Genomic DNA, 27,001 nt, shown 5'->3' with positions numbered 1-27,001 from the left:
CGAGACAGGGTTTCTCTGTGTAGCCCTGGCTGTCCTGGAACTCACTCTGTAGACCAGGCTCAGAAATCCGCCTGCCTCTGCCTCCCAAGTGCTGGGATTAAAGGCGTGCGCCACCAACGCCCGTCTTGGATTCATTTTCTACTTGCATACATCTCACACAGTAGTAGTGAGAATATTGCAAAAGGTAGTCACGGTCACATAGTTTCTCTTTACAGTTTTTCAGAAACTATCAAACAGGGCTTACAGAAGAAAGTTTAGAATCAAATATAGTCCTTTTTACTGAATGCTATAAGAACATACTTTCTGTTTCAAGTAAATAATATGTAATTTGAAATTAACTCATTTTTATAACTATAGAACATATACATTGAATTTTTTATTTTTAAATGTATGTGTGCTTGTGTCAGGTTGTACATGCACACACATACACAGGCACCTATGCACGCGTGCGTGTGCGCGCACACACACACACATACACACACACACACAGCCAGAGGATCTTCAGGAGCTGGAGTTAGGGGTGATCATAAACTACCAGATGTGAGCACTGAGACTCTAATTTGGATTCTCTGAAAGAGCAGTACATGCTCTTAACCGCTGAGCCGTCCCTCCAGACCAAGAATTTCTCACATTTTCCCATTGCTTGTTGGGGTGGCCTTAAACTAAGACCATATAATTTGTATACAGTTTGGCCACTAGATGGTGCCCATACAGAATGGATTTACTTACATGAGAGAGCAGAGGGAGGGAGGGTGTGTGTGTATGTGTGTGTGTGTGTGTGTGCGCGCGTGTGTGTTTGTAAGAGGGAGTGAGTGTGTGTTCACTTTTCTAAGTAAACAGCATTCTTTGTCCACTAAGATTGCTAAATATGTGGTATTGTAATTATACCTAAAGGCTTCTGGGTTTATTTGTAAGTTTGGAAATACATTTGCAAATAATCGAGGACCTATTCTATATAATTTTGAACTATCTTTACTTCTGTTTAAATGTTCTGTATTATAAAATATATATTACACTCCTAAGCTTATGATACTCAAGTTTTGCATAATGACCATTAAATGTATACTTTGCTGGGTATAGTGCACACCTTTAACTCCAGCACTTTAATTCTAGGGGCAGAGGAAGACAGCTCTTAATGAGCTCAAGGTATTCCTGGAGTTGCAGTTCAGCTAGGGCTACATAGTGAAACACTGATTCAATATGTGTGTCTGTATACATGTATATTGTATTAGTCTAGGTTCTCCAGAGAAACAACTGCTAGGATAAATATTTATATATATTATATAACAATAATTGATGTGTACATGATAGACCTCAAAATATGTAATAAAACTAACAGTGATCTGTTTATTTTATTCAAACGAACAAATTCAGACAAGTTGTACTTAAAAGATTGTTTTACAAACTGAGCCACTGAGACTACATGTTGTTTATCCTATATTATACCTACAGATGGGAAGTACATTTCGAGTATCCAGTATCCATAATTCTTATCAAATGCTGGATTTATGTTTCAGGATAAGTACTGACTCATAAGACCTTTGTGCTCAACAACTCTGTCCCCATTGTCCTGTAAATAAAGCTGAATGATTCAACAAAAATATATATATCTTACAAATAAGTCTTACATTATATAGATAGATAGATAGATAGATAGATAGATAGATAGATAATCTTACAAAGCTATGGTCCAGCTATTCTAACAATGGCTGTCTCCTGACAAAAAGTCCAAGAATCCAATAGTCGTTCAGTTCATAAGGCTCAATATCTCAGCTTGTCTTTAGTGCATATCAGAATTCCGAAGAAGTAGGCCCTAATATCAAAGAAGGAATAAACTTCCAGTTAGAAGTGAGAGCAAGCAGACAAAGAACAGAACCTTACTTCTTCCATGTTCTTTATATAGGCTGCCATCATATAAGATGGGTCTTCCTACTTCAAATGAGTTAGTCAAGGAAGTTTTCTCACACTTGTGCCTAGCGGTTTGGGCTTTAGTTAATTCCAGATATAGTTAAGTTGACAACCAAGAATAGCCATCACATATATGTGTATGTGTACGTGTATTTGCTTTACTAAATTAAATCTTTCTCCAGTTATTGAGGTTAGAATTCTAGTGGAAAGATTGATCAGTAATTAGGAGCACTTGGTGCTTTTCCAGAGGACTTGAGTTTGGTTCCCAGTGTCCACATCACAACCACCTGAAACTCCAGCTCCAGAGGGCCCAAAGCTCTCTCTGCTGGCCTCCAGAGGCTCTCTAGCACACACATGGCAGACACAGAGTAATACAAACATATGGATACTTTAAAGGAAAAGTTAATGTTAATTAACTTTTCCTAATGTTAATTTCTTTATCTCCTAAGAGGTTAAGAGCAATTGTTTTTGTTGATTGTTTTAGGTGGCATATTAGTTTTATTCAGTATTTCAAACAAGGTTTCCAGGTTTTTCTATAATGAACTTAAATTTTGTTTTAGTGGGGTTAATCTTTCAACTCTATTGTGGAATAAATAAGGTTCCTATAAAGCAAAAATGCATCCCTTGATCTAGTTATGATTTTGATAAACATTGTTTGTGTGCATGTACAGTTGTGCAGTCGATGACCTGGATAGATCCTAGATTTTTGTTCTTTGGATAACAAGATATTGTTTCTATAGAGCAAGTTTTTGAGAAATTGGAAATTGTGTAGTAAATAAATTGAATAGGAAATTTCTGTATTACAGCATATTTAGTTGTGCTTTGGAGAACTTAGAATGGAGTGATCTCTCAACTTTGAACTGTACCCAAGCTCTTTGACTTTCTAGGATGAGTCTGTGTATACTGAAGGATTCTTCTTGTGTCTGTATTGATACTGTTTGCAGTTTGAAGAAGGAGGTTTGCATTTAGCATTTGTATTCAGTGTCCTTGTCATAATCCATAATACCAAGGCCTGTAGCAAAACTAGAGTGTTGTGTTTTGTTTGATTTTTTTTTTTGTCAGAATATATGGATCATGACACATGTTTTGGAATCAAACTAATGACTATACTATCTATATGAACTGTATTAATGAGTTCTTTATTAAATACCTGGACCATAACAACACTGGTTTTCAGGAGGTCTTATTCTTTCTTTCAAAGAGGATTCTTAGATCTGTATCATCTTTTTATGTTTTTATATTTTTCTTTACTGAACATAAGTAGACTAGAACCACAGTTTGCAAGCTGGTTTCCTAGTTTTTGGAAATAAACACCAAACTCTCCTCTAATCTCTCTGGGAAAGTGTCTTATCCCTGTGAATCCCATGTGGTTCTCTGCTCTTTGGGGACATGTCTTAGGTAAGGTTTCAATGAGATAGTATGGCCATTTTTTCTTCTTAAGCCAGATTTGCAGTGGACTCAAGGGTGTGGCTTGTAATACTATGTCCAATGGGTTACATTTAATTTTTGCCTGAAAGTACAGAGATAAGATAGAAATTGTCCATATCTGAAAAATACTCGTGACTGGGCCTGGAGTGTGTGATGTGTTCATACAGGACTAAAACTTGATTCAGTTATTATCAACTACCACTTTTGTTCACATATACTTTCTTAATGGACATAAATTGTAACATATACTAATACAGCATAGCATGGCTTATACTTCAGAATCTGCTTCTTAAACTTGAGGGTGTTAAAAGTTATGTAGGGAACTTTTTAACTAGCATTCCGTAGAGGCTAGAGAGATGTCTCAGTGGTTAGGAACATGTGTTATTACTCCAGAGGACCTGAGTTGAGTTAGTTCAAGTACCCATAACAGACAGTTTCCAAATACTTGTAACTCCATCTCCAAGGTGCCTGATAATCTGATGCCCTCTTCTGGCCTTCCTGGTCACTTACATATATGTGGCTTATACACATACACTGAAACATTTGAAGCTTTTCTACTAAATACCAGGCAATTCTAAGGTTAACTACTGTGTTGAAAAAAACACAGGAAAAAAATAATTGAGTTTTTTTTTTTTTGTATAATTGAGTTTTTTAAAAATGCTCATTAATTTAGAAATCAAGCAGCATTACATCATGGGCCAGAGTAGTATTTATGCAGTGTTTTATAATAAAAGAAATTATTGGTATTATTTTGCATGTTATAAACTCACAGTCTTGTAATTTTAATGATTATTGTATACTAGGACAGTGCTGATTACTCCTTAGCAGTTCTTTTTATCATAAAAGTTCCAGTGGCCATTAATGTATTTTGCTGATTAATCTGTTCTAGACTCAGTAATTAAAACATTAGAAATTAATATACTATGTAAAGTGATTTTGCTATATTATAAAAATATTTCCCTAACATTAAATCCTCAGAATTCAACACATGGTATCTTCAAACAATTTGAAAACCAATGCTAAATAATGTGAGATTCATTCTAATGTCAAAATTTGTGAATAGCAGATATTCTTTTAATGAAATTACCTTATCAATCAGAGCTGTTAGCAGAAAGAAACCTTATATTTAGAATTCAGTTCATATTTATAATTTATGTAAGCAGTGAAGATGCCATTGGATTTTACTCTATGCTGATTGAAACTTAGTAACCTGGGCTTTCTCCATCCAATGCATTAAATCAGTCATCCCCAAAGGGTCTTGGTAGCCCAGTGTTTATAACATCCTTCTTTACCTGCTCATCGACCTCACTTCCTGGATTTCAGTCCGGGCTAGTTATCAGCTAACAAAAGAACAGCTTTTGGTTCCTGCAGACGCTGGTGAAAAAATAATCACGAGAAAGAAATCCACCTTATGTCGTCTTTTTCTGTCTGCAAAAATAAACTCAGCCACCATACAGCTAACAGGTACAGAAGGAAGATACAGGCTCGGTCATAGGAAGAAACTGCAGAGAAAATGAGCATCATTTCTCGAGGTTTTTATTTCCCTGATCTACAAGTGATGCTGCTGTAATTCTAGCTGCAGTTTTCACCGATCATTCACCACTCAGCAGCTGGTAGAGAAGTAAGACTGCTTGGCAACCACCTGCAGGGCTGCAGAGATGAATTACATTTTCGGAAACAACACACTTCTGTACTCTCGCGCCAGTCGAGGAGGCAATGCTAGCTCTAGCCATGGCTCAGTAGGCCCTAAGCAGAAACACTGGGCAAAAAAGGGCTCGTCAGATGAACTGCAAGCTGAGCCAGAACCTTCACGCTGGCAGCAGATAGTTGCATTCTTCACTCGAAGACACAGCTTTATTGACTGCATCTCGGTAGCCACCAGCTCCACCCAGGTAACATGCCACTTGTTGAAATTATTTTCAGTATATTTATGTTCATATTTGCTTTGATAGAATGTCTTAGTGCAGATTTATTATTAAAAATGAGTCTACTGTGTTGTTATCTTGGCATTGAAATTTTATGTTTTTAGTCCATCTATGCAGGTCTTTAGCACAGAAGGGGAAATGAAAAACATTATCCCTTATGTTATGTAATACTAAACAAAACAGTCTCAGATTCTACTAAATGATTTCTTTAAAAATGTAAAGTCATTAACATGTGAGTTAAAATACAAGTTAATGTTCATCTTATTTTTAGATAGTGTTGAATGTTAGGAAGAATGATGTTTGAGCAAAAGAAAATTACCTATTTTTGTGTGCTAGTAGATAATCTTAGGAAGGCATAGTAAGAAACAAAAGGTAGCTTAAATATTTTTATTTTTAATGTTTGGAGAATAGTTTAAAGGTAACATACTTAGCTAATATAATATATAATCTTACTTACTGAATTTATTTATTTGAGAGATTAATGAATATACATTTTACAAATATATATTGTCTAAGAATAATCTGGAATTGGTAAACTTGTACAATTGCATAGTCATGGAATATTTTTAACACATTCAAATTTTAAAGATGTTAGCAAAAATGAAAAGCCCCAATTTTTTAAAAAGTCCCATAAAATTCTTTCTTTAAGGGGAAATGAATATTGACTATAGGAAACAAAAATAAACAGTTGAATGAAATGCTTGTAGTTTGGTATAAAAGAACACAAAAGGAAGTATTAATATTTTAAAATATATTTTAGCAGCAAGTCAATTAACTAGTGAAAATAAAAAGGTAAAAAATAGTCTAAGAACAAAGTGAGAATGGTTTTTCCTTTGATATCAGTAATTCTTAATATGTATACAGATTCATATATGATCTTTTGGGCCTTTAAAAAATAAATTTCCTTTAAAGATTATTTCTTCACTCATTAGAAGCAGCATAGTAAATATAAATATAAATGCCAACCTGATTATTTGTTTTGGTTACTAGAATTTTCTTACAGTGTTTTGTGGTAGTAAGTTATCAACTTCTAAAGTCAGAAATTCTACCTATTTCGTATATGCTTAAGATAAAATTACATATATAGGCACCAGGCTTTCTTCCAGCCAGAACTTACTGAAATGTAATGACTGACTCTTAAATGGAAAACTGACTGCTCTAAGCATTTTTTTTCCTGCTTCTGATCATAAAAGGATGAAAAGATTAAAGGTTAGTGCTACTAGTTGTTATAGATTAATATTAAATAGTATTTTAATAGCAATAAAAAGATATATCTTAGTCTTTATGGTTTTATAAATAAACTACTGTATACATGTATATATACATATTAATATATTTGATATTCGTCTTAAGGATATAAACATGGAAAGACCAATGGTTCATACTTAAAACTATTCAAAGCATAGACTTAGAATACAGGAATCTATACACTAAAATTGCTGTATCCCCTGTTACACCATTGACCATTATTCCTCTCCCCCAAAATTGGCCCTTGTAGTGTCTATGTGCTGAAGAGATAGTTTCTCTTGCAAACCTCTTAACTGATACTTCTCTTGGCCTTTTCATTACCTTTGTGGTTTGTCTCTGAAAGTAGAAAATCCTAGGTCTGAGGTTTTCACTTCTGTTTTTCCTGGAGTAATCACATTTCACTTTTCTTTCATATACTTTTCTAACTGATGAGTTGTATAATTTATATGTTCAATTTCTTAATTATAACTTATTGGAGTTTGCTTTATATGATAAAATATAGTAGAACTGAGAAAGACATGATTGCACTTTATTTAACACTGGAGAACATTTTTATAATAACTCAGGCTTGGCAATTTTATTTTGTAACACCAAAGGAATTTACATATTGTTGTAGAGAGCAAAGTAGATGAATGAAATTTCATAATTTGTTGAGCATATACTATGTACTTATTATGAATATATTCTATACTGTGGTTTGTAAATAGAATCTTCTGTTTTGTTGTTATCTGAAATGAACTTTTTAAAGATTTCATAGGAAGATTTAACTTTTAATCTAAATTTCCTTTAACTGGGTTATATTATACTTTACCAAATTGGGGATTGTTACTAAATTAAATTTTAATTATCTCAAATTACTACTCTGATTCCCAACACATCCTGCTAGGAGTGAGAAGAAATTTTACTTACAGATTCATTTTAAGTGCTTGTCTGTTAGAAGTATTTATGTTCAAAACTAAGATTATGTGCCAAGTTCCATGTTGTATCTGGAACATTTAGGAAGTCATCATATTCTGAATGCTAAGGAAATCAAATAATTATAAAGATCTACAAGATACCAAGTGCTTGGGCACTCATTAAATGTTTGTGGAATTAACGTCTGTTTCAGTTCCCTGGAATGTTATTTGTAATATACCACAGTCTTCATGAAGAAATAACTGTAGTTCTTCACAGTGCCTCATTTCTTTGTCTTGCCTTTTCTTCTTTTGCTTCACATTCTCCTCAGGGCACACAAATGTCTAGTCCTCCTGATTTCCTTACCCCTTTAGTCATTACCAATAGTGATAAAAATGTTGAGACATTCTATCTCCATTCATTTGGTTTTGCCTCAGAAGTTTACATTGTGAGTTGAGAAAGGGAACTTTTTAATTATTATTAAGATATATTTGTCATAAATTAGTCTACCTTGTTATAATATTTTTCTTCAGAGACTTCGTACTGCAAATAGTCTTTGTTTTAGATAGTTTTTACACACACACACACACACACACACACACACACACACACTCTTTAAAACTTTATAAGCAGTGTCAAACATTCCTTTTCTTTGGTTCCTTACAACATCATTCTTCCTGTTCCTGTCACTAGTCACCATGGCACCAAGAGATGCAGTTGATGTCATTACTAGTTTGTGGATGACTATACTTTATCTTCCTTCTTTGTTCATGACTATAAAACCTGCTTTTGGGGCCAGGCCAGTGGTAGTTTACATCTTTAATTTCAGATTTCATGAGGCTGAGGCAGACAGATCTCTGAGTTTGAGACCAGCGTAGTCTACAGAGTGAATCTCAGGTCAGCTAAGACTACATAGAGAAACTCTGTCTTGAAAAAAACAAAACAAAAAAGCCTGTGTATTGTAATCTCAAGTCACTCATCTTTTAAAACCTTCCACCAGGAAGACCCAGGTATCATTAGTCAATATTTTCTTTATCCCCCTTTCTGGGTGTCTGACTCTCTCTTAATCACTGGGACTTGCAGAGTATTTGAGCACTGACTTGATGTCTTTGCTCTGCCCACTATTTGTATAATCAGTCTTACTGCCTTTCAGTGTCCTTATATAATCTATCTAAAATCTTAACTTTTCTATTTTTGATATCTTTTTCCATAGGGATCTTGGGTTTTCTGTCACTTGAATGATCTACTCAAATGATACAGTGTTCAAGACTTTTCAATGCCACTCACCATATCACTTAAACCTCTGATCCAGGCATTTCACATGACTAGCACTTTTTCTTCTCAGCTCACTTGTTCAGGACTTCCACTATGAGTTTTAATCCTCTTAAGATCCAGGGACCAATGATTTTTTTTACTGTCTTTTGCCACGTATACATCCCTCATTACCTTGCTCAAACTTTTTCATACTCTCAACTCTCTTCCATTTCCCGCCACTTTATCAGAAGCATTTATACTCTAAATATAAATTATGCAAAGTATGCAGCTTTGCCTTCTCCACCAGCTCTAGAAACTGCCCATTAAGCCTGCAGTGTCCGTTTCTAGCATCATTCTAAGTTGATAATCTTCCTCTGTGTTCTGGCTTGTTGCAATAAGTGAACTGTCTGTTCCTAAAGCTCGCCCTTCTCTCCCATTCGATTATTCAATACCTCATCAGACACCTTTTTTTCTTCACTGTCGTTTGCCTTTTCCTGTATATTAGGTAAGTTCCATGAGCTGAAACATCTCTCACTAACATAAACAACTGAACACGCCTCCTTGTACTTTATCAAATCCACTGGCCAGTTCCTCTTCACATGACCTGCCAGACAGATGATTTTAACACAGTTGATTACTGCTTGAAGTCTTTTCACCTCTGACTCTTGGCTGCTGACCTAACATTCTACCAGCTTCACTTTCCTTTGGAGTGTTTTCCTTTTTCTTATTGCTAAATAAGGGTACAGTCTTGAATTCTTGCATGTGTGTGTCTGTGTGTGTTTTTAAGTAATCTTGTCCAGTCAGTCTTGTGCCATCATCATCAAGACTTCTGTCTTTAGCTCAGAGCTAATTCCTGTACACGAGGCTTTGTAGCCATAGTTTCCTATTTATCCAGTGTTTAAGCATAAAAGATAATTTTATCTTTTTTCATCATTATTATTGACTTTCTTTGTTTTCATTTAACTTTAAATTTTTCATTTGTTCATTTTCTTCTTATCATTGTTGTGGTCTTTGATAGAAAGTACATGTTCTTGCCCATGCTAATAAGCATGCTTTTATCACTGAGCTATGCGTCAGCCACGAGAGAATTTTTAACCTACTTCCTGTTCTTATGTATGCTGAGAATCTAAAGACAAAACCTGTGGGGTTACCTTCTTTTCTTTTGCTCCACTTTCAAGATAACAGCGAATCCGTTGTCTTTTGGTTTAGGATAGGCTTCTCTCTCTGCTCTCTCCCTCTCACCTGTCTAGGTGATACCTTTCCTATAGACATCAGTCTCATCTTACTTTTATAATTTTCTTCAGAGTATTTACATAAGACTGATTTTGTTGTTATAATGTTTATTTTATTTAAGCTTATGGCTTTAAAGATTTATTTTTAATTGTGTGTGTGTGTGTGTGAGTGTGTGCATATTAGTAAGTACAGGTGCAGTTCAGAATCTGTTTTTTTTACTAGCCTGGCAGTCCCCTGGTGGTAGAATTTTCTGTTTATGTTTATGCTAATCCTCAGTTTCCATAACATTGGCAACATAGCAAATACAACAACAAAAAATTACCGAATGAGGGAAGAAATAGACAAATCAACCTGTCCTCAGGAGAGCTAGTACAGATTTCTGTCTGTCTTGTTGCTGTCTTAATCTCTCCGTGAAACATTTGTGTGCTGCTTAGTGTTAAGCTTATCCTCTACTGATAATTCCTTTCTTACTTGTCCCACTGGATAGGAAGAAATCACCTGGGGGGGTGGGGTGGGGTGGGTTGGTTTTCTCACAGTAGGGGTGACTGTAACTCTGATAGGTTTTAAATGGAGAGAGGGTACTATTAATAACTAAAGTGGGACAACCAGTACAAATACACATTTCCTAGGCAAACAGGCATATGATTGCCTGTTTATATCCATTTACTTCTGACTTACAACTAGGCAACTAGTGTCAGTGTTCCTACCAAGGCATCTTCTTCTTGAAGTATCCTAGAGTCCAACTTTGTTATCCATACATTTTCATAAAGTTGGTCCCAGATAAGAAGGAAGGAATAATCTTTATCTTTGAGAGGCTGTTTATATTTAGTAATGTGGTTCCTTTGCACTAAACTGGAATATATAACAAGTAAATAGACAGTCTTTTAAAACTACTGCAGAAATGCCAACTCTAATAAAGAGTAGGGCAGTTTCCAAGATAAAAGGGTAGACATAGTCTGTTTAACTGGTCACAAAATGCTGCTTTGGGCAGGAACATTTATTTCTTAATTCTTCACTCAAAAGGCCATGAGCTTTGTAAGATTAATAATGTGACTCATCTTTGGAAATACCCTTTCACAAGAATACTATTGTTAGATTTCTATTTGTCTTAAACTTTTTACAGCACACATATATGTGTTTAGTATTTAAGAACCAATTATTGGTAAGGCAGAATACTTTGGAAATCAGACACTACACAAAAAGTATTTGTTTACAATAGTTAATAGAAGTTTTTACAAAGCCGGGCGGTGATGGCACACGCCTATAATCCCAGCACTTGGGAGGCAGAGGCAGGTGGATTTCTGAGTTCGAGGCCAGCCTGGTCTACAGAGTGAGTTCCAGGACAGCCAGGGCTACACAGAGAAACCCTGTCTCGAAAAACCAAACCAAAAAAAAAAAAAAAAGTTTTTACAAAATACATCATTGACCATACAACCTAGCAGTGATAATTCTTAAAATCTCTTCAAATTAATTACAGACTTCTGTGCAGAGAAAACTGTAAATGGGTGTTTGTGATTGCTTATCATTGCCAAAACCTAGTAGCAAATAAGGTGTCCCTCAGTAGGTGAATAGACATGCATCAGACAATGGAATAGTATTTAACAGTACAAAAGATGGAGCCACAAAGCACATGGAAGGAATAGTAAGTGTTTATTACTAACTGAAAAGAAAACAATCTGAAAAGGCTTTATACATTTTATCCCAACCCTGTGACATTTGGGGAAAGTCAAAAAGTAAAACATATGATTCCTAGGATTTTAAGAGGAGAGTGAAACTATTCTGTGTGATTCTGTAATTGTGGATACATGCCATTATGTGCTTGGAAAACCATAGAATGGCCAACAGCAAGAGTGAACCCAGCATAGACTATACTCTGTGGTAATGGTGGGTTGGTATAGGTTCATCTGTTGTAACAAATATACCACTCTGGTGCAGGGGGTTGAGTGGGTGGGCTGTACACATATGTGGGCCAAGGGTATGCAGGAACTTGCTGTACTCAACATTCAGTTTTCTGTGAACCTAAATCTGGTCTGAAAATTAAAGTCTATTAAAAAATACAAACTTGCTATCTTAAATTTAGATTGGCTTAGTCTGGGAGAACTAAATGGAAAATTTTTTATGTAAGTTTTCATCTGTGCAGCTTCTATATAATGTCTGGATATAGTTGGCCCTTCTGTCAAGGACAAATAGGCTAAGAGAGATACATTTCACATTTACATATTTTAATATATTTGAGTAAATTTTAAAAGTTAACTTTTAAAGTCAATTTTAAAATAAACCTCTGAAAAAGAGTGGAGCCACATCCCTACAGTTTTCAGGCTTATTGAGCTTCCATTTGGGCTCCTTTGTTTAGTTTCAAGCAGTGTTATTCTTCTAAGAATTATATTCACTGTCATCTGCTGAACTGTAAGCTTCATAGGCTGGTCCTATAAAGATGTACAGTTTCTTTTATATTCCTAGAGCCTGGCATAGTGGATGCATTGATAAATATTAGTTGAATAAATAATAAATAATTATAGATGCTTATTTCCATTTAATATAATGATTGAAGAGAAGCATGGAGCTTCTTAGTATGATTTGGTCAATATTATTTTCACAAACTTTATGTAGAACTATGGTAAAAATTGGCATATCTACACCAAAGATTTTGTAAGATAAAGTATGTTAGAAACCCTCTGAGAAAAAAGTGTGTGTAGGGGATCAACAGTCAAGAGCACTGGCTAGCTAGCAGTGGTGGTGTACTTGCCAGCAGTCAAAGGGCAGAGGCAGGCAGACCTCTGAGTTTGAGGCCAGCCTAGTCTACATAACAAGTTCCAAGGTGGCCAAGGCTACACAGAAAAACCCTGTCTCAAAAGACAAAAGCAACAACATGAAAGCACTAGCACCAGGCACACATGTGGTGCACTAACATGCACCAAAGCAGAACACTTGCACATATAAATTAAATTAAAAAAAGAAAAAGTATATGAGGTGCTATACTCTACATGTGATGAACTTAAATTTGTATCATTAAAACACATTTTAAAAGATCCTTTGCTATATTATAATCCCCAACAATGTTATTACATAATTTTAGAATTTTGAGAAAGGTAAAAATAATTGTTGAGATCATGTAGAAAACAGTAGTCTATAATTACCACCTTGTTTTAGATATTTTTAAGTATACCGACTGATGTGATCATTTTACAGTTACATAGAAATTAGTGAACAAAAACAGTGGTCCTGTCTTATGGAAGGTTGCATAATTGGCCATCATATCTGACAGCAGGGGATTTTTTTTTTTAATGTGAATAAGTGTGTGCATGTGCCATATGTGTTTGGGTCGTTGTCAAGGCCTGCTGAGGATGTTGGATAACGTGGAGCTAACTTTGAGGTCCAGTTTGAAAAGGAAAGAGATGAAACTCTATAAAGATTGGTTTATTCTCATAGAGGCCAGCATTAGGGCATTAGTTGTCATCAGAGGTGGGGGATGGGCACTTGTTTTGTTTTCTTTTTCTTAGTGGAGGGAGTGTGGTGTGTGCACTTTTACACTTTGAAACTTGTGTTTTAAGATTGGCAAATAGAATGCCTTGAAAACTTCTGATTGGGTGTGCCCACCCAGCCATGCAGAAAGAACCTTTAGTTAGTGTCTGTTCTATGTACAAAATGACAGGAAACAAGACGGACATATTTCAAGTCCATTTCAGAATCTGTGTTGATAGTCACATGATTTTGTTCATCCCCCACACATAGCTTCCTGCGATAATGAACATCATAAAGAAAAAAATAAACTGAAATCTTTGCTTTTGTCGTCCTCGTATCATAATAGAAGACAATATGATTACAAAAAATACGGTATTCTGGAAGAAAAGTTAGGAGGAAAAGAAGAAAGATATGTGGGTAGGTAATAAATTTCTGATGGAGACTTTGATTTGAAAGTGATACTTTTTTTGAGTAAAGACCGAAAAATTCCTACACTTGAGGGTATAGCTGTCTAAGCAAGAGCATTCTTGGAAGGAAAGTAACTAGCAAGTGGAAAGGTATGTAGTAGCAGGCCAGTGTAGCTGAAGCAGTAAGTGGAGAGAATGGAGGATCACTGTGCTGGAAAGCTAGCAGAGCCTGAGCCCCTCGGCACTTAGAGAGGAGTGACAGGAACAGAGCAGCTGCCTTACTAAGAAGCATTTCGGGCCTCCGTAGCTTGATAGGTAATGAAGTCCATGGTGGTGCACGTTTATCTAGCCAGTTCTGAAAGTAGCAAAGGTAAAGGCATATTGCAATTGATAGTCTCCTCTCTGTGTTAATTATGTAACCGTATCTTTAAATTCAGTCTTTAAGGCTCTGTCTTTAAATTTGTAGTGACTGAGTCATCCTTTTTAAAGGTTGCTAACTGAATGTTAATATAAAGTACTATCTTTTCATAATGAAGAGATCAGAAACTTTAATTTTATGAATTCTTGCAACAAGAAATAAGATTCATAAACTAACTTATCTTGTCTGTGTAAACTATAAACAGTTTCACATCTATGCTTCTACAATAGAATTAATTACTAGATCTATTTTTCTATTTCTCATAACTATTTTAAGCTTTTAAAAATATTTGTATTTTGATATTTTTTGTGGTTTGTATAAAAGTATGTTTGGTTTAATACACTCTTCTGAGACATTGGCATGGATGTCATACATGGTTCAAATACTTTTTTTTTTTAGCTAAACAAGTTTATATTAAAGATGTAATGTGTTTGCAGTGACAGTGGCAAAGGGCGTATGAATCATAAGAAAAACATTAAAACTATGAAAAACGCCTTTTGTCCTGCAGATATTGATCCTCTCTTGAATGCAGTAATTCCCAAGTGAAGTTTGTATAAATCTACTTTGCTATATTTTATCCTCTGCAAACATTCAAAAGGCTTACAGGTTTTTCCTGGTTTCTTTTTTTTTTTTTTCTTTTAAGTAGCTGCTTTGACATTTAATCAGAAGCATGCCTCATTATGGCATAGTAGATCTTTAAACAAAGGACCAAAGAACCTGGATTAAGAATTCTAACTATGCCATGTATAAATTCAGGCTCCTTAGTCACCAACAGTGGACTGGGGTGGTTACTTTCGTTGTCTTAAGATACTGGTACCAAAAAATTTGTTAATTCATTTATTTCATTTTTCCTTGAAAATGCAGTATATTTTTAGACCATGGGTGTTTTTGGTTAGTCTTAAGTTCATTTTACTGAGTATATGAAGCATGTTAATATAAAATGTAAACATTAGCTTCTTAGTATTGTAGTTTTATCTTGTCAGTTTTACATTCTGAAAATCATTTTTTGTTATTTTATTGCTTGATTTTATGTTTTATCTTTTGATTACAGAAAACTAAGTTTTAAACCCTGAGCTTCATGCTTGTTAAGCAAGTATTAAATCACTGAGCAAATCTCTTCCAGTCCTGAAAGTCTTAATAATTAGCAAAAAAATAAATAAATATTTGGATAGCACAACAGCTCTTTCATGTCCAAGTCTAATCATTATCTAGGAAATAAACTTTTAGTTGCAATTGTGGAAATCGTTTTGTTTTGTTTTGTTTTATTTTGTTGATCAGGCTGGCCTTGAACTCACAGGGAAAAAAAATCCTCTTGTCTCTGCCTCCCAAGTGTTAGGACAAGAGGCACACAACACTGTGGCCAGCTGTGGGTATTAAGTCTTCACATCTCACCGATTCCCAGGGTACATTAACTCTACACTTCTTATCTGACTCCTCATGCCCGTTTTCACCAATGCTGCCAGTCAGGTTATTCTAGGCTCACAATATGTATATATTGTTGGATGCCTAAAAGTGAGGGTCAGTACACATTGTCATAAATGAAGATGTGCACATACTTCAAATTACAGTCTATATTTGAGTGGAGGTTTTCTAAATTAAGACCTTAAAGTAGTATAAAAAACAAACCTATGGAGAAAATTAGTACAATTTTGTTAAATCAGTTTAAACATCTTTCAGGTAATTGCCAATGTGATTTTTTTTCAAAAGTACTTGACAGTATATAATCTATCCAATTATTTTATAGAACTGTACAATTTTCTGCAGTGTTCCTTCAGACAGTGTTAATATTATAACCTCTGTTGTCATGGGAACAAGTCTCTGAAGGCAGCCAGCCTTAGAGGCTAATGATTCTGTGGTGTTGCTATGGATAGAAACATCTGAGATTGTTGTTAGTCATGTGACCAAGGTTTTTAAAAACAGTAACAGATCTTGATTGAGTTGATCTCACCAAGTGATACAAATAGAGCAGGACAAGAATGTTATAAGGGTCATTGTTTTCTCTCTTGATTTATATGGTTATAGTAGAGTGTTACGGTTTAAAATGCTATTGTCTACTTTTTTTCTGAAAATAACCTAAATATAATGATTACTTTGTATTGCCTCATTGTTTAAACTATACATACTGATGCATTATTATATTTGACATTTTCCAGTTTAGAATTGTACACATCTCCTATGCATTTTATCACATTCTCGAATGTATTCAAATTCTCTTCATCTCTTTGCTGTATTTTGTAAAAATCAAGTATTTGTCATTCCTCATCAACTTTCATTTTATTATTAGGGTTTTTTAGTGCTGTATTTTTGTTTCAAGTGAATTAAATTGATTTTGTTACTCTGTTTATCATTTATGACTTGGATATTTTATTTGTTGGTAGATCATTGTTGGTTAAGTATTTGCATGCTGAAGAGATAGGGACTCATGTTCTTTCACAGAATTCTTAACTCCAGGTGTTTTATAGACTAAGACAAGGTGTCATAGGTTGTTTTAGGGATTTTTTTTTTTTTTTAAGAAACAGTATTTAGATCCTGTACTGGCTGGTTTTATGTGTCAACTTGACCCAAGCTGGAGAGAAAGCCTCTCTTGAGGAAACGCCTCCATGAGATCCAGCTGTAAAGCATTTTCTCAATTAGTGATCAAGGGTGGGAAGGCCCGTTGTGGGTGATGCCAACCCTGGGCTGGTAGTCTTGGGTTCTATAAGAAAGCAAGCTGAGCAAGCCAGGAAAAGCAAGCCAGAAAGTAACATTCTGCCATGGCCTCTGCATTAGCTCCTGCCTCCAAGTTCCTGACCTGCTTGAGTTCCAGTCCTGACTTCCTCTAATGATGAACAGCAATGTGGAAATGTAAGCTGAATAAATCCTTTCCAAAGAAAGTAGATTCTAGAACAGAACAGGCTCTGAAAAAGAAGGGTACAGACGGGTTTAAATGTAACATAAAAAGAATAATGGTTTGTCATAAGGGATATGGGGAGCAATGGTCTGTGTGTGTGTGTGCGCGCGTGTGTGCATGCGTGCATGCATGTGTGTGCTTGGCTTTAAAATTTGAGGTAAGTGTATAGCTTTGCCTAATTTTACATGAACTCTTACCCTAGGTATTAGGACTCTAGTGAGCACTAACTAATGTAGAAGTGCTTTGATACTACTAGACCTTTACCAAGGGATTAATACAACTCACAACTAAACAACAAAAACACACCAGGCATCTCTTAGAGATGATAGACACATCACAGCCTTCATTGTGCTCATAAGTTTCATATATGTTAACTCATCAGATTGCAGGCATTAAATATGTACTGTTGGGCTGGAGAGATGACGCTGTGGTTTGAGAGCATTGGCTGCTCTTCAAGAAGGTCTTGGTTCAAGTCTCACATGGCAGCTCACACTCATTTGTAACTCTAGTTCCAAGGGACCTGACCCCCTCTTTTGTCCTCTTCAGGTAGTGCATATGTGTGGTGTACAGACATACTTGCAACCAAAATACCCATACAGAATAAAAATTAAAATACAGTTTATATTAGTCATCCTACAATAAAATTGCTTATAAAACTTATACAATAATTTTAAGACTCACAATTATCACACTTTGATGAATATGACCAGTTATTTTATAGCATTATCACTTAGTTTGGATTTGTCTGTTTGATTAGATTCAGTTCATTTGTGTCTGGATGGAGAAAGGGGGGAGGGGATGGGGGAGTTGTGGAGGGGTAACAGGGAAGGGGAATGTCATTTGAAATGTAAACAAATAAAATGATTAATTTAGAAAAGAGAGAAAGAATCATCAGAGTGAGTGTTACTAGTGTACCCTGTCAGATAGTACTTAGCTTCAGTCTGTTTTATTACTGGTAATGTTAGCTCTGATCACTTGATTAAGATGGTATCTGTTGAGTTTATCCAGGGTAGTATTTTGAGGAGTTACATTATCTTTTGTGTGTGTATCCCATTCTGATGTTCATCAAGTAAAATGGAAGTTTCATTTAGCAACACCAAAAAGTTTAAGCATCCACTACTGTTTCTTAAAGTATAACATGATGGCTGCCAGGTGGTGATTTTGTAATTCCGCCATTTCTTCTATACTTTCTGTTTGCATTTTATTTCAAGGAAATGCATTGTGTTTATTAATTCATGTATTTATGCAGTATGGGCTCTCCTGTTTTATTTATTGAGTTTTATGCCACTTTTGCTCTTCAGTAAATGGTTCTGTTTGGAAGAGATTATGGAATGCTGAGGTGGGTACAGCCTTGCTGTAGGAAGTGCATCGCTAGGGATGGGCTTTGAAGTTTTATATCCTCATTCCATTTATGATCTCTGAATATCTATGTGTGGATGAAAAATGAGACCAGCCAGCTTCCTGCTCCTGCTAACCTGTCACTGCTTCCTGTCATTGTGGACTCCAACCCTTAGAACCATGATAAACTAAATGTCTTTTTCCCTAAGTTTCTTTTGGTCGTGGTATGTTACCACAGCAAAAGAAAAGTAACTAATGTAATACAGCTGTTATTTGAGTCTCAGGTGCTTCCCAGGTGGCAGTCCTTCAGGTACTTTAGGCCCTTTGACAACTGTTTTGTTTTGGACACTTACACTGAGGCAGTAAGTACTTACCTGTACTCACTGATTTGTAGCACTCTTTTGTCTTCTTATTTGAGTGTGAGTATTTAAAAAATCAGGATCTGAGTGTGTGTGTGTATGTAGACATACATACATACATACATACATACATACATACATACATACATGTGTGTGCGTCTAGGCCTTTGAGGTAGTGAGTGTTCCTAGTTGTTCTCTGTGAAGCAGATCTAGGAAATACATTTATGCTTGTATTTAGCTTTTTTTCTAGATGTATTGAAAAACCATGTTTATATCAGTACTTCCAGTTTTGGTCTAGAAGCATAGGTCCATGCTGATTCTCCTCCCTTTTGTAATTTACAGCTTTACTTTTTCCTAACATGAGACATCTTGATCCCATTGTCCTCTATATACTCATTAGAGTGAAATCTCCCTTCATGTAACCCTCCATCACTGTCACCGTCTTTTCTGCTCAAACACCTACAGATGCTTTTGTGCTCCACTGAGATCTTTGAGCTTCATGCCATGCCCATAATGACCCCATGTTGATGTCATTCTCAGCCTGTTCAGACTGTAACACCCTATGACACATTGTTCCCTCCCCCTCATTCCTTGCACATAGCTGAGAGCATCTCTTTACCCAGCACTGGTTCCATCAGTGTGCACTTCTCTGTTTAAGAAATTGCCTCCTCTGCAAAGGCAGTGGTTTCTTACCATATCACCTTCTAGAACTTTTGTTTTGTTTACTTCTCTTAATATGGTTGCAAGAAGGACTCCATTTTCATTCGATCTGGCAGTTTGTGCATCTAGGTGATCCAACAACCGTTCTTTCAAAACCACTCTTTCCTTGTGCTTTGTCATAGATCATTTGAAAGGGCATTTAAGTAAAGGGCATTTAAGTGGTTGCATACTACTTAAGTTATTAATTCCAAGCTTCAAATATAAAATTTAGAAGTCTTTTCTCTAGTAAAAATGTAGAAGTGATGACTAAAGCCCCAAGTCAAAGTCAAGAACCTTTTAAGTCACAGTGTACTTTTTTCCCATTGTGATAAAGTAACAGCATAAATATTTCACACATGCGTGGTGTGTGTGTGTGTGTTTTCTGCCTACATGTATGCCAATGCACCTGCTTCCCACAGCAAAAGATATCAGGTCTCCTGGAACTGGAGTCACCTATGTGGGTAAATGAGACTCGCACCTAAGTTCTCTGCAAGAACAGTCAGTGCTTTTAACCCCTGAGCCATCTCTCCAGCCCCTTATTTTAGCTTTTCAAGTATATAATTCAGTGACATTAAGTATATATTCATAATATTATGCAAATGCCATCCCTTCTCTACTTGTTTGAGAGAGGGGAGATTGATTTTTTTCTTCTCATCATTAAATCTAATGGCTAAAAATGTGTTTGAAAGTAAAATAAGAAATTCAGATAGCAGAGTCCAACAATTCTAGTTCATTTATCAATGTTAATATTCTTACAGTTAATATTCTTACTGAAATTCAAAGTATCTTTAGAGCATATTCATTGTGTTTGTCTTGTAAAGGATGTGCTGAAGAAAGATGATTTATTTTGTGTTGGTATGCATAGATCTTCTACCTCTGACCTGTGTTTACTGTTAACAGTTGCAGAAATCAAATTCCACATCAAAGCAAGAGCAGTCACAATCCTGACCCAGTTAATGTTTCAAACCTTCCTTCTATTTTTCATAAATTTCATCTCTCTCTTAATATTATAAGCAGTATTCTACCTGATTTATAAACAATTATAGATTATTTTAATTGCTTCATAACATTTAATGTTAGTAGTTAATGTTACTTAAGATACGTTTGAATATTTAGAATATTAGACAATTCCCCAGTTATAAGCACTGTTCTAGAGACTACCTTAGAAGTTTTATATTTTATTTTTAAATTGTTTCTTGAGAGTAAATTAAACTAAGTCAGAGTTCAGACTTTTTTTTTTTAAAAGACTGTAGATATTTACTGGCAAATTACTTTTTCTAAACTTTCTCCTGTCACATGAAGACAACCAGTATTGGTGGGTTAGTGACTTTACAGGGACATCAGGCAGACATTAGGAACATTATTGTTCTTGGTAGCAGAGTTTTAATACTATGGATTATTTTTAATGATCAAATTCAGTTTGGAGATTTTAATATTTTTTCTGTGGATTTATAAACTCATTATTTGCATAGTAGGCTAGTTTTTTTATTTTAATGTGAAAAATGGAAATTGTCAAATAACTTCTGGATACTAGAAAAGCATCCTGTCTACAAAACAAGCACATCATAAAGTTGATTGTGATTGTCTTTATTGATACATCTTACAGAACAGACCTTCTTAATCATGGGCCCTAACATTATAAATTGATGTCATAATTATTGCTGGAATAATTAGGACAGTCTCGTTACTTAACTAACTAAAGTAATATCTTAATAAATTATTCACTTATTAAATATTATAGAGAACTATAATTTACCTTTTTGGTACAACTTTCTGTTTGCTTTTCTTTTATTTGGTGTTTTTTTCCTGATTTTTGTCCTTGATGATTTTAGCCCACAGAAGCTGTTCCTCCCTCCTCTCCCATTGTCCCTGTGACCCCTGCCCTGCCAGTCCCTGCTGAGAGTACTGTCGTCCTGCCCTCCGCACCACAGGTTGTTACTGCTTTCTTTTTTCTTTATAAAAATTTAATTTGCTTTCAATGTTTTATTTGTATCTTTTAAAACTGTTGAAGGTTTTTTTGTTAGGTATATTAATTTGCTTTGACTTCAGTTGATATTTAAGATAGGTTCAACATTTGCCATTTTATTTGGTAGTCTATGAAATGGAGTGCATTCTGAACTTATAGTAATGAACTTTTGGGAATTTGTTAACATGCTTTTCTACTTGTAACTATGTTTAGAACAAATTTTATAAATTATTCTAATTTTTAAATTTAGTGGTCCTGATCCTTTGCCAGATCCATTCTTTTATATGGCATTGTTTCTCAGTGTATATTGGTCTCCTTTGGAAATATTCAGCCTTTTGTTATTGGGTTATATCCCATACTTTACATTTATTAAAATAAGTTGTATCTCAATTATATGAAAACTCCTGTTTAAGAGTCAGGGCCTCATGTAGTCTGTGTTAGCTTTGATCCTGATGGTCCTAGCTGCTGCCACTTCCTGAGTGCCCAGTCTAGGTGTGTACCATGGTGCTCTGTGTCTATGTGAACTGTTTACACGATCTCATAACTTCTGTCAGAACTGCGACAGAATACAACCATAGCCAAATGTCAGTGAATTTGATACGTTTTGATTTTTAGAATCTTACTAGTTGTAAGGAGTGGTTTATTGACACTTTATTGCCATTGCAGCACAGTTATTATCACACAGCACACATTGATAGTGAATGTGTTATGTATAATATTAATGATCTTCTGTTGAGAGCCTGCAGTATCATTTTAAAGGTAAATGTGTTCATAGATATTTTTGCTGAAATTGATGAGTAACACAAATCTACATGGGTAAACAATAGTGTGTGTGGGTGTGATCACAGTGTCAATCCCCACTGAGAGGGAGATGAGAGCAATTGTGGGCACTCACAGTTTAGGGCTTCCCTCTGCTAATGACTGAAAACCAGTCAGAATAGCCACACTAAATGAGATTCCAGGATAAATCCTTAGTGTTGCAGTGAGACTTCAGTATGTAATGACTGAATGGTACTATGACTTCTGTAGGGCCTTCACCTCTTGTGGAAATCATGTAGAATTCAGTCGTTATGAAACCATCATGACTTGAATGGGTAAATCCAGATACATATCATTTCCATGAGAGAGAGAGCAGTCAGCAATCTAAAAGTTATTACAACATGGTAAAGATACATGTGTTTTTAAATGCCTAATGGTGTGACATTTTCCAAACGGGATTGCAAAGGTTATTTTACTTGCTTCTTTTGCTTTTTATTTTAAAATAATTTGTTAGAATCCCTTAAAGTTTTGTACAAGTCTCTGCTCTGTTTTTAATTAGGAACCTGTCCTTTCTTTAGATTTCTTTTATTTACTTATTCAATGTCCCTCACAGCATTCTACTATTATTTTTAGTTGTAAACATCCATAGTCTTAGAGTTAAAAAAATAAATTAATAAGGGTTTATAGGTCAGTCTGATTTGTTTTGAACTCTGCTGTGTAACAGAGTAGTTCACTTCACAGTGATGAATTCTGATAGCAAATCTGTATTACTAGAGTAGTAGTAGTTCTAATTTGAGAGATTCTGCAGTGATTAAGAGTCTTATATAAGAGGTATGGCTTTGAGTCCTGACTTCAGTTCCAGGCAAAAAAGAGAAAAGTATCTACACAGTACCTTTCTCCTAATCCCCTCATACTATCTGCTTGACTTTTTTTGAGAGAGAATAAATGAACAAATTTAAAAGTCAGTGAGCGCCCAGTCATGATGGTTCACACACCTTTAATTCCCAGGACTGAGGAGGCAGAGGCAGGAGAATCTCTGTGAGTTCAAAGCTAGCATGGTCTCATATAGCAAGCTCTAGAACAGCCAGAACTACAGAGACAAACAAAATCAATGAGGCCATGTATACAAGAAAAGGAATGCCCTCGGTTTGTTGTACAGACATGACGGATGTCCTTAGATGATAGTAATCCATACTGTAGAATATGGGGAGCTCATGGATTTGTCTCTTTCTCCAAGATAAGTATTGTCCTCGATATTAAATATAACACATTTATTGTTAAAAAAAAACAATTAATAGAACACTGGTCCCAATAAATTTTGAAGCGTATTCTTTAAAGAATGTATTCCTTGGAGTAGAGGGCTGGCTCAACAATTAAAAGAAGACCCAAGTTCAGTCCTGGGCACTAAGGTCAGGTGGCTCACAACCTATTTTTGACTCCAGCTCTAGGGGATTTGACACCCTCTTATGGCCTCTACAGGCACTTGATTCACAAATACACACAAAAGCTCACACGCTTAAAAAAAAATAAATCTTCATTGTTAAACCCTCATCAAAGAAGTTTCTTCTTGCAGTAGATGAGATTTAGCACAGAGACCCCAAACTGGACAGTGTACAGACAATGAAAGACCATGAAGCACTTGGCCCTAAATGGCATGTCTTCATCACACCCTTGAGGCTCAGGGATCAGTGCAGAAGAGGAGGCAGAAAATTGTAAAAACCAGAGAGATAATGGATGATTCCAAGGAAACAGTCTTTTAGATGCACATAGGAATTCAGAGACTGTGACATCACTCACATTCAAGCCAGACAAAAATCCCAGCAGAGAGAAGTAGATATGTGATCCAAGAAGCAATTTGCAGTTGATACTTGTTGAGAGATAGAAAATCAGTTTACTCCATTGTAGTGGCACTGGGTTTATTAGCCCCACACCAGGGCAGGTCCCATCTCACACTCAGAAGTAGTTGACTAACACAAAATGGATGCCATTGGTTTTTGTTGTTGTTATTACGGTTTGCTGTTTTTGTCTGTGGTATTTATTTTGTCTTCTTGGGTTGTTGGTCTTTTTGTTTTATTGTTATGGGAGAGGAAGGGAGGGGGACACATTAAGTTGAGAAGGTAGAAAGGATATGGGAAAACTTGGGGAGGGGAAAGAATATAACCAAAATGTATTATGAAAAAATGTAAACACTGTAAAAATGAAATATACAAAATAAATGTTTAAAAGAATGTATGACTTAGGCTTGTCCTTTTAGAGGTATCAGGGTGTCGTAGATCTGTTTAGGGGTTAGTATGGCTGTCATGAAACACCATAACAAAAAACAAGTTGAGGAGGAAAGGGCTTATTTGGCCTAAACTTCCACATTGTAGTTTTTCACTAAAAGAAGTCAGGACAGGAACTCAAACAGGGCAGGGACCTAGAGGCAGGGCCTGATGCAGAGGCCATGGAGGAATGCTGCTTACTGGCTTGCTTTCTTATAGAACCTAGGATCACCAGCCCAGGGATGGCCCCACCCACAATAGGTTCAGGTCTCCCATCAATCACTAAGGTAATGCCCTACAGGCATGCCTACAGCGCCATCTTATGCAGACATTTGCTCAGTTGAGGCTTCCCCTCTCAGAGGACTTTAGTTTGTGTCAAATTGATGTAAAACTGTTCAGGACAGAAGTAGAAGACAAAAGATTCAGAGTTTAGTCCTGGCTGTGTTTCACAAATAAGTTACACTTTCAGAATGTTATGTTCCTCCCTTATCTGTGAGGGAGAGGTTAGTCACTATATTTCATAGTAACTGTGAGGTTCAGGGCATAAACCCAAAGGAAGAAAGATACATAGATGTATGATTTTTTTTTAAGACTATATTGTCAGATGGGCACAATGGTGCATTCTTTTAATACTAGCACTGGGAAGGCAAGGCAGGAAGATCCCTGTGAGTTCAAAGCTAGCCTGGTCTATATAGCAAGTTCCAGACAGGTCAGAAAACCACAAAAAACAAAAACACCTTTTTGGTGGTTTTCTTTCTTTTTGTGGAATGCTTTTATATTTTACAGAGTGCTTGTATGTTGATCCTATCATTTGAACTTTATTAAACCTGACTACAAATGATACAGAGCAAGATACATTGAATGGCTACATAAAGTTAATAAAACATCATGAACTTAATAGACTGATCCAAACCCACCACCACTCAGCAACACTCATTTCTGAGAGCTGAAGAATTTCTCATGTTTTTCAGAGCTCCAGTTTCCCACATGAACCAAAGCATATGATACATAGCTTTTTATCGGGAACATTCTACTCGGGAACAGATACTTTAAGCTTGTTTGTGTCACCTTGAAGCACTATTCTGTGATTCAAGTTTGGGCGAAATGCTTTTGCTCTGGTGTGCTCTTGGATGTATTCTCATCCTTCTCCCCTCTCCCCAGGGCCCCCTCTCTTGCTCTTCCTCACTCTCCTCTCCCCGTCCATTCTCCTTTTTCTTTCCCCCTTCTGTGCTTGCCATGCCTGTGTGCATGTGTTGGGGGGTGGTCTCTTGATACTTAGACACACACTTTACAATAAGTTGGTTTCATTCTTTTCTTCTTTTTCTTCTCTTTCCTCCTCTTCTTACCCCCTCTTCTTCTTCCTCCTCTTCCTCCTCCTCCCCTTCTTCCTCCTCCTCTTCCTTCTGGTAATTGTAACAATCATATGCATATACTTTAATACTCTTCTCCATCTGAGATTTGGTTTTCTGCAGTTCCGTTTACAGTCAAATTCGAAAAATATTAAATGGAAAATGCTAGGTGCCATTGAGTCAGATTTTACCTTTATTTTCCAATAGTGTTACACTTGTTTCTATTTATTACTAATTACCCTTAATCCCTTTCTGTTACTAATTTATAGATTAAACCTCATAGGTATCATGGATATGTTATACACACACGCACGCACACGCACACACACACACACACACACGAACAATACAGTACTAGTACCCAGTTGTTTCAAGTACTTGCGCAACATCCCAAAAGATATTCTTTATGAATCACCCACGCACACACACACACACACGCGCACGCACACACACGAATGAACAATACAATACTACTGCCCAGTTGTTTCAAGTACTTGTGCAACATCCCAAAAGATATTCTTTATGAATCACACACACACACACGAATGAACAATACAGTTCTAGTACCCAGTTGTTTCAAGTACCTGTGCAACATTCCAAAAGATATTCTTTGTGGATCATGGAAACTTAAGTATATACTAATACCATAATTGACTTCCTACAAGAGCAACTATAGATGAGAAAGGTTAGCAGTTAATTTCATTATAGCATGAAAGTAATTTCACTAGAGGTATAGTCTACTGCAGATCATCCAGTGACCTCTGGACCTTTCAAATTTTACAATACATAAGAGTATTAAGTCTTAAATTATTGGATCAGTAGTATTGTTTGACTTGATATACTTTCATTTTATGAGTAGTCTTAAAATAGCATCTGTGGGATTATCTGGATGAATTTCTTTGTAGTTGTATACTGACATTTGATGAAAATGTCTTTATTCTACTTATTTTTTAGAAAATTTTTTAGTCTTGCATTGGGCTTTATTTTCAAATCACTTCAGGTTTATAAAGTTGCAAAATAGTACAAAGATGTTTCATACTTTTACCTAGATATACTAGTTGTTAATACTTAAACACATCCACTTTATCATTTCTCTTACTGTATATTATTTATCATCATCATTAATCACTTCTATGAATTTTTGTAGTTTAATATAGCAACAATCACTGCAAGACACTTTATTAATCATTAAATAGATCAGTA

General features: G+C 35.7%; 1 protein-coding gene across 10 annotated transcripts in view; it reads left to right on the top strand.

Annotated features, from left to right (window-relative positions):
* Nucleotides 1-27,001, top strand: part of Dlg1 (discs large MAGUK scaffold protein 1) — a 193,860-nt gene that overhangs the window by 82,013 nt on the left and 84,846 nt on the right. For 4 of the 10 annotated variants that reach the window (XM_028753786.1, XM_028753788.1, XM_028753789.1 and 1 more), the window contains exon 6: nucleotides 21,296-21,394. The exons of 3 other annotated variants lie outside the window; for them this stretch is intronic. In XM_028753786.1, the coding sequence (XP_028609619.1) occupies nucleotides 21,296-21,394 (99 nt within the window). Of the gene's footprint in view, nucleotides 1-4,994; nucleotides 5,229-21,295; nucleotides 21,395-27,001 lie in introns of those variants that run through there. 3 more of the 10 variants (XM_028753795.1, XM_028753794.1, XM_028753796.1) reach the window with 2 other exon arrangements.

Source organism: Grammomys surdaster, unplaced genomic scaffold (genome assembly GCF_004785775.1).
Source record: "Grammomys surdaster isolate TR1022 unplaced genomic scaffold, NIH_TR_1.0 125956, whole genome shotgun sequence".
Classification (NCBI taxonomy): domain Eukaryota; kingdom Metazoa; phylum Chordata; class Mammalia; order Rodentia; family Muridae; genus Grammomys; species Grammomys surdaster.
The sequence above is the reverse complement of the archived record's forward strand: the minus strand, read 5'-3'. Positions and strand labels throughout refer to the sequence as shown.